The following is an 8,805-nucleotide window of genomic DNA, read 5'->3' as shown; positions in this document are numbered from 1 at the left end:
TTTGTGAAAGTTGAAAACCAGCCCAATTTATTTTAGTATTTTATAAAATTATGATATTATTTATACTAAATATTTCTTTACAAACTATTTTGTAAATAAACAAATATAACTATATTTATATAAATAATATATTTCTCTAAAAAAATATTTTCGGTTATAATTGTTTAAGTAAAAAGTTAAAGGATCATTTTGTAAAAACAAATAGAGGAGGTGACATGGTAAAAATATAGTTTCTCATTGGCCGATTATTTTCGCCTACGTAGACACTTTATCTGAGGCTTATATACTCCAGTTTTAATTAAAATCTGTAATATTTAAAAGTTATTATTTTAGAAAACTGTCATTTTTAATATATAAATTTGATCAATTACACAATAATTTACATAATTTAATTGACCACACAATATCCAATAAGTATAAAGTTACTTTGAAATATAAAAAAAATTTATATAGTGAAACAAAAAATACTTTTAAGCTATTATATTATAAAGCAAGGGGAATATTCAAATTATATTGAAACATTAGAATAGTAAGAATCAGAAAAGCTGAAATCTCAACGTCGATCATTTACGTCGGCCATGCCTTAGATCATCTCCAAAGTATTCCTCTATTTTTTTTCTCTAAAATAGAGGAATTTCATAATAGAGATGGATTTGTCTCCGATGTATTTTTCTATTTTCTCTCCTGAAAAATAATATTCTTGATATATTCTTTTCTAAGTTTATAAATAATACTTTTTATTTATGAAAGTTGAAAACCAACCCAATTTATTTTAGTATTTTATAAAATTATGATATTATTTATACTAAATATTTCTTTACAAACTATTATGTAAATAAAAAATATAATTATATTTATATAAATAGTATATTTCACTAAAAAAATGTTTTCGGTTATAATTGTTTAAATAAAAGTTAAAGGATCATTTTGTAAAAACAAATAGAGAAGGTAGCATGACAAAAATATAGTTTCTCACTGGTCGATTATTTTCGTCTACGTGGACCGTCTATCTAAGGCTTATATCCTCTTTTTATTAGTTGTTTGATTAGTATAAAATCAAATGTCATTGCATATGAGCTAGCCAAGCAGGGTAGATGTAATTCACAAAATATGTAATCAAATGGACCATGTTATAGACTTAACTATCAATGGACCATGTTATATATTTGACCCAAAAAAAAAAACTATCAATGAAAGCTGTCGACGACAAAAGAAGGGCTAATTAACCCAAAACAATTCTATGGGACCGACACTTTTATTATATGTTGGGAAGATAATTTAACATACGATTTGATCTGTGTTTTAAGTTTAACATACTGAAAAGTAGTTGATAAGTGCTTAAACAAACCCACTTTTTATCATCTGAAGCTTTATTAGAAATTGCAAACTCAAAAAAGCAGAGCATCGCCCAAACAAACCCCTTATATCATAGCTTTTATATAGGGATATATAAAATGCTAATAAGAGGCAGCGATCATCATTTTGGAGAACTCGTGGAAAGAGAGAACACCATCGCCGTCCAGATCCGCTTCTCGCACCATATGCTCCGCCTCTTCCACCGTTATCTTCATCCCCATGTCTTTCATTCCTTCTCCCAACTGCATTTGACCATAAATAAATAGCACACCATCTATATTACCACTTATCAAGTAACTCTTTGTATATTGTCTCGATGTTATGAACATGAAATCTTTGGTTAAAATAGTAAAAAAAGAAGAATTTGAAATAAAATATCACCAATGATCAAGTAACTCTTTGTATATTGTTTCTACGTTATATAACTACGTAAATTTTGGTTTAAAACAGTAAAAGAAGAAAATATTACCTCGAGTGCGGATATGACACCGTCTCCGTCTCTGTCGAACACTCTGAATACTTCTATTAATTCATCCGATGCCGCTTCCTAAACCGATTTTTTCATTTAAATTTTCTGTCTAAGTTTATATCTATAATTTTCACAGTTTTTTTAGTATATTTATATTATACCTGAGAGGTGTTTTGAGCCATTATATACAAGAAATCATCAAAGGTGATGCCTCCGTTGCCAAAGATGTCGACATGGCTCATCATCTCTTGAAGTTGTTCCTCGTTTGGACTCTTCCCCATAGACTTCATCACCTTCGTTAGTTTCTCCTTCGTGATGAACCCTGTGTTACACGCAACCATATATAAGTCAACTAATCCATCATCAACAATCCTAAGATCGATTCGGATAAAACAAACTATGTGTCATATAGGACAAAAGATGATAAAATCAGACTGACCATCGGAGTCTTTGTCGATGAGACAGAAGGCTTCGTAGAACTCTTGGATCTGCTCATCCGTGAAAGCATCGGCCATCTTCGTCGATCACAAAGAAAAGTCAAAGATTTTCTTGATGATTAACTTTTCTCTTGGTTTTTTTCGGTGAAGGAAGACGATGGAGAAGAAAGAGAGCAGTCCATCTGCATTTAAGTAGATAAATGACCTCACACATCTCATGGCTCTTGCCGCGTCAAAAGTCAACATAAATGACCTTGCGTTTTCATTATTTTGTGATTTATTTTTTTGAGGCACGACTCCAAGTCATGGGTCAATGTTCAAACTTCTGACTTCCAAGGCTCATTTTCATAGTTTTTGAATTAGGAATTAATGATGCACGGTTTTTCTATAACAACCTTTGATTACACAGCTTTAAGTTAGTATCTTGAAGTATTGATCACGTCTGAAGTAGTCGTTTAAAAGTCTCACAATACGAGCAAGTTGCATTTTAGGTCTCTGGTGCCCTGATAAGTAATAATAATGCATATTAGACATGATTAACTACATTTTCAAGAAACACTGTCTTTGAGAAAGAAAAAAAAAATTGGTTTCAGTTTCTTGATCCAATTAATACTAGTCATTTTTAATAAACCCAATTTGGAACTTCAAATAATTTTTTTAATTGTTTCATTCCAAGATGACTATATTATTAATCATGATTGTCAAACTTGAATATTTTCAAAACCTATGCAGGAAAGAAAGACTAGCTTTATGGTGATCCACAAAAGGAAACAAAAATTATATCAGTTAAGGTTACTATAAAATAATTATTTGGGTACACAAAAAAATCATACTCTGGCAAAAAAACAACATCAACTTCTGTCAAGTTATGAGATCCCGGCCCATTTGGAAAAAGTATGTGTTAATAGTGATTGTTAGATCAGAAAGTTTGAAAAGTTATGAAGATCTCATGTTACCATATGAAAGAAAAAAGCCAATCACATTGGTTACAAATGCATTGTCGCTACAATAGGATTTAAAATAAAGTGATTTACGCTATAGGGCAATATGATTTTTTATTATATTATAGGACATCTACTGCTCCTAAGATAGTTTTTTGTAATTACAAGCTAAGTAAGCTTATTCTTCTAACAAAATGAATCACACAATTTTTAATTTTATTTTTCTTCTCTCTCTGTAACAAAGAAACAATTTTAATGGTAGAGAAATTTTAAGAAAAATTTGGAAAACAGTGACTTTAATGGCAAAAGAGGATGAAGAAGTTGAGCGGTAGACCACGGTCATTTGGTCGGATTCTCATTGCACCGTCATCACGTGAAGACGATTTTGATATGAACAAATCTCTTGCCGCAAACGCTTTTCGTCTTCTCCTATCTCGTTGAAGGCTCAAATCTGTTGTAGCCAACTTTGACATATCGTCTGACGCGTTGATTCATCTCGTCATCTCTTCGGTTACATATCAACAAATTTCCCTCTCTCGCCGTCACGGCACTGTAGAAGCTCAAGAATATCTATGGCCACTTTGGGGTTTTTTTCACCTTTTGGTCTTTAAAATTTGTATAATTTTTTTAACCTAAAACTTATTAATTGTTCATATGTCTACTCAAATTAACCCATAAAATTGTTGATTTTTTATTCCGGTACATTCTCATAATTTCAAGAATTGTCTTTGGTCTTTTGATTGCTTTCATTTTTGGTTCCAAACTTTCAAAATAATCAATTCTCTTTGATTTAGCCAAAAATTGACCAATTATATACTACAACCCCCTCTTAATGCATTAAACACATATATGCACATAATTAAATGCATTATAAAATGAACTAAAATCAAAAGCTAAAAATCATTAGATATGATTAACACACAAAACTATGTGTACACTAAAAGTCATGTAAACCATCTTCAGTTTGACTTGATGCATTTTGCTATATTTGGTATTTTTTTAATAAGCAACCGCCAATTCACTTATATGTGTATAACTTCTTCACATATGTTAAAATAACACAAACAAACTACTAAAGTTTTACAAAATGCATAAAAATGAAACTGTAAATTTAAAAGGCACTTGGTGTATACACAATTTTTTTGTTATACACATGTACAATGATTAACATTTACATCAATTAATTTGTACAATAATACATGGACACCATATACTATTTTAGAATTATTTGCAATGATTCAAATGTACATCTGATAATCAGGAATACATAACAATGATTGCAATGATGGTCAAAATCACCAATGTGTACACACACACACATATATATTTAATTGTCCACATGTATAATGTTTTATAAAAACTCACATATGCACCGGTCATTTGTCCACAAATAGGTTTTAACATACATTTAGTGGTTTGAATATTAGAATGACCAATATTTTCTAAAAGCAACTGAAACCGTTTAGCATAAGTACGAGCGATTCATTTGGGATTCATGTGAAAAGTAAGTGATTTATTTCAAAAAAGAAAAGTAAGTGCTTCAAGACTATGATATTTTATGATTTTAAATATCTTTTTTTAGTTCATTTTAAACAATTTAAGTTACATTTAATGTGTCTATATTGCATTTGTGTATTTATTTGCATATCACATGGACTAAAATGCAAATTTAGAAGTTTGGAGGCAAAATTAAAGAGCAATTTGTTGAAAGACTGGATGTGCAAAAATACCAAAGTTAGCCATTGTTGCTCTTGAGCTTTTCGTGCTAGTAGGAGGGCGCACTAAATAGGAACGAAGGTCACGGCGATAATGAATCACATCGAGAAAAGATGAGCTGAGACACAACACAAAGGATTGATGCACATTGAGAGCGTGACGGACTGGATTCAATTTTCATGTGACACCACGAGGAAAATGAACACATCAGCTTGGAGATCGAGCTTTGTTGAGGCTCCCATGCGATTTGAAGCAATAACAGAGTACGGCGACGCGAGAAGACATAAACACCATGGTTGAAGCTTGAATCGATGACAATGTTGACGTCATTGTATACATCATAATTATATCACCATTAGAAATATAGCTTGACATATCTCAAAAGATAGATTGAATAATAAAGATATTGATTAAAAACATATTTTCCTGAAGAAAAATTCTGAAAAAAACAACATTCATTTTAGAAAGAAAACAAAAGAACTCAAGAAGAATAAATGAAGAAGAAAGATACATGGGACCCATTTTATTTTGTTTGCTACGAAGAGTTATGATTAAATCTCGTAGAAATCATATGTTAAATTAGTTAGGGTGATATCACTTAGTTACAAGCTTATTAGTTAGTTTATAATTAAAAATGGATTTGGCTAGGAAAAACTATCCTGGTAGCTCAAATTGTCTCATAGTGTAATATTAAACTAGAAAATTGCTCGAGAGTGTAATCTTTAAAATAAGGTATAAAAGGGCTTGACAAAAAAAACAGTTGAGGTATGAAAAATCTGATTTTCTTGTGATTAGGTAGTTTTTAGATCACTCATCACTACTTTGGTGCTAAAACTGACTATAGAGGGAAGTGGAGTTTAAGATGCGGTTGTGAGTTGACATTGCCATTTTGGTATCTATATCCATGCCTTGATTTAGATATGTTCTCTTGTAATAGTACTTACCAAATAAGGACAACTCAACAAATCAAGAAAGAACAAGAGAATGTTTGATTTGGCAGATAAGAAATGATTTACTAGAGTCACGTGACTTACCCACCCACTCCGCTTTAGCTAGTTGGGATATCTCTTTTTTTTTTGGCGGCAAGAGTAACTTTTATAAGATCAAACTGGTTCGTTTAAGCTAGCTCGAGGAGCCAGCCTACCATGAATCAAATCGTTTACATCAGCAAAACAGAGACCACGTGCACGGGCTTCTTTAGACAAGGAATCTGCATGGGTGTTAGAGGAATGAGGTATAAAAGAAATTTCAATATTTCGAAAACTGGATCGAAGAGCTTTGATATCATCAAGTTCAGCAATTATAGCTGACAATTCTTCTTCTTTCATGAGGAGATTTACGAGTTGTTGACAATCCGACTCTAAGCGGAGGATATGAAAACCACGGTCTCCAGCTTCTTTCAAGGCCCATCCCAAGGCTTCCGCTTCCGCTTGCAGTGCCGAGATTCCCTTTCGTTTGCATTTCTTTCCAGCGAGGATTTCCCTGTCTGCCTCGAGTAAGACGAATCCCATCCCATCCAAATGTCTGCTTCCGACCAGGAAGCTTCTACTTGACACTTCCAGATACAGACTTGGGTTTGTGGTAATAGAACCCTACCTACTTGCACGGTTTCATTTTCTTCTCTATCATCCATCTCTTCGACTATTTGCGCGAGCCTCCATGATTCGGCTTCGCAACAAGCTAATTGCAGAGTTTCTTCAGCGCTAGTGTCTTTTGCATTAAAGCATTTATCGTTTCTAGGTTTCCAAATATACCAGAGTAGCCATGGGAACATCGAGACCCTATCAGGTTGAGTGTTTTGCGTTGTATTCTGTTGATAGAGAAAGTCGAAATTGGTGTATAACGAAGAACACGAGAATATCCCCGGAGGCGATGGAATTGCAGATAAAGCCCATCATTGCAGAGCCGGTGGGCACTCAAAGAGGATGTGATTAATGGTTTCCTTCTCAGCTCCGCATCTTTGGTACGATGCATCAGTACCACAATGTCTCTCCACCAGTTTGCTCACTGCTGGAACGAAACCGGCCAGGGCCTGCCATAAGAAGTGTTTAATTTTCCTCGACGTTTTAAGCTTCCACACTTTCTTCTTTAATCATGTTGCGGTTGGCTCAGTTACCGGCTGGTGCATCGAGTTCCTTTGTTGCTCTACTGCTACATCATGTCCTGACTTGACTGAGTAGTAGCCAGATTTTGTAAACTTCCAGCACTAGTTATCGCGTCTGCATGTCTTGCTGATCTTCAAGTCGAGGATTATCGGTCTGTCACGTGTGTGAATAAACTCTGAGAGGCGTTCTACATTCCATTCCTAGGTATCAAAGTTGATGAGATGGTGCCCCTTCAGGTCTGGGTCGATAATGGCTTGGGTTTGAGTTGCAGGTCTCGCCGGATGAGATGAGATCCAAGCATCTGTCCAGACACTCGTATATGTCTGGTACCTATCATGCGGCAAATTCCTTCCTCCAGCACTTGTTTAGCCGCCATTAAGCTTGATCAGCCATAGGATGGGTTATAGGCTTTTCCGGTATGCAGCGGATTGGAATGGCGATAATATCTTCGTTTAAGCACTCGGGCAAGGGGAGAGTCTTGGAAGATCAGTAATCGCCAAACTTGTTTAGCTAATAGTGCTAGAGTTGGGATATCTCATTTGTAATTGCTCAGCTCTTTACATTTATTTACTTTTCCAGCTATTTTTTAGTGTTGTTAACTAAATGTTCCATCTACTCACATTAGTTTATTTAGATCTATTATCTTGTAATAGTACTTACAAAATACGGACAACTCAAGAAATCGAGAAAAAACAAGAGAAAGTTTGATTTGGCAGATAAAATCTGTATAATTGGAGTCACGTGAACTACACCCAATCCGCTTTAGCTAGTTGCAGATTTTTCATTTGTTTCTCCAAATCTTTACCTTTTATTTACTTTTGCTGCTATTTTATTAATTGCCAACTAAATGTTCCATTTCATCACACTTGTTTATGTTTCATTTTAGAACCCATGTCTTGATTTCCGTGTTAAATAGCAGAATTCCTTTAAAATTCTGTCTTCTCCCACGAATAATAACTTCATGTAAGAAGGGGTAAGGCCAAACAGAAAGTGACAAGAAAAGTTAGCATCAGATCCATCGAAATGACTTTTTCTTGGGTTCACCCCCTAGGTGAACCTTTTTAGATTCACCAACCAATAGAAAGTTGTCATTTTATATCTAATATCTTTTAATTAATGAAACAAAATAACTTGCCAAATTATATTATGTTTTTAAAATAAAAAATAAAAAATTAAATAAATAAAAATAACAATAGTTCTAAAAAAAGATTATTTAAAAAAATATATTTATTTTTAAGATTTAGAGTTTAGTGTTTAAGATTTATAATTTAGAATTTATCCAAATGTTTAGTGTTTTTCCAAGGGTTTAGGGTTTACCTAAGGGTTTAGGGTTTACCCAAGGGTTTAAGGTTTTCCCAAGGGTTTAGGGTTTAGGATTAGAGTTTAGGGTTTAGTGTTTTGTTGACAACATGTTTAGTATTTTCCAAGGGTTTAGGGGTTTACCCAAGGATTTAGGGTTTAGGATTTGAGTTTAGGGTTTAGTATTAGAGTTTAGGGTTTAGTGTTTTGTTGACAACATTATTTTTTTTTAATTCGGTTTTTATATATTATTTTTATTTATTTTTAAATTTTATTTTGAAAAGATAATATAATTTGCCAAGTTATTTGGTTTCCTTAATTAAAAGATACTAGATTTAAAAAAACAATTTTCTATTGGTTAGGTTCACCGTAGGGGGTGAACCCAAGAATAACTCTATCAAAATATAAACAAAAATTAAGCATAGCATATTCTAAAGACTTATTCTTCGTTCACCCCCTAGGGTGAACCTCTAGGTTCACCA

General features: G+C 33.2%; 1 protein-coding gene across 1 annotated transcript; it reads right to left on the bottom strand.

The window, feature by feature from the left end:
• Nucleotides 1-1,236: 1,236 nt before the first annotated feature.
• LOC106390731 (calmodulin-like protein 9) lies at nt 1,237-2,513 on the bottom strand. Its single transcript, XM_013831255.2, has 4 exons — nt 2,265-2,513; nt 1,987-2,147; nt 1,826-1,903; nt 1,237-1,598 (listed from the first exon to the last, which is right to left on the bottom strand). Exons 1-4 carry the CDS (start codon nt 2,338-2,340, stop codon nt 1,458-1,460), a joined length of 456 nt encoding a protein of 151 aa, XP_013686709.1. The 5' UTR covers nt 2,341-2,513; the 3' UTR covers nt 1,237-1,457.
• Between the last annotated feature and the right edge of the window lie 6,292 nt (nt 2,514-8,805).

The sequence above is a fragment of the Brassica napus genome, chromosome C4, assembly GCF_020379485.1.
Source record: "Brassica napus cultivar Da-Ae chromosome C4, Da-Ae, whole genome shotgun sequence".
NCBI classification, from domain to species: Eukaryota; Viridiplantae; Streptophyta; class Magnoliopsida; order Brassicales; family Brassicaceae; genus Brassica; species Brassica napus.
Note: the sequence above shows the minus strand (reverse complement) of the source record. Positions and strands in the feature narration are given on the sequence as shown.

What these genes read in the sequence shown, in the direction of transcription:
- LOC106390731 (XM_013831255.2), bottom strand. Translation starts at nt 2,340, where the DNA reads ATGGCCGATGCTTTCACGGATGAGCAGATCCAAGAGTTCTACGAAGCC. An exon ending in TGGCTCAAAACACCTCTCAG is followed by an intron (nt 1,904 to 1,986) that starts GTATAATATAAA and finishes AAATCGGTTTAG; the next exon opens with GAAGCGGCATCGGATGAATT. An exon ending in GTGTCATATCCGCACTCGAG is followed by an intron (nt 1,599 to 1,825) that starts GTAATATTTTCT and finishes GGTCAAATGCAG; the next exon opens with TTGGGAGAAGGAATGAAAGA.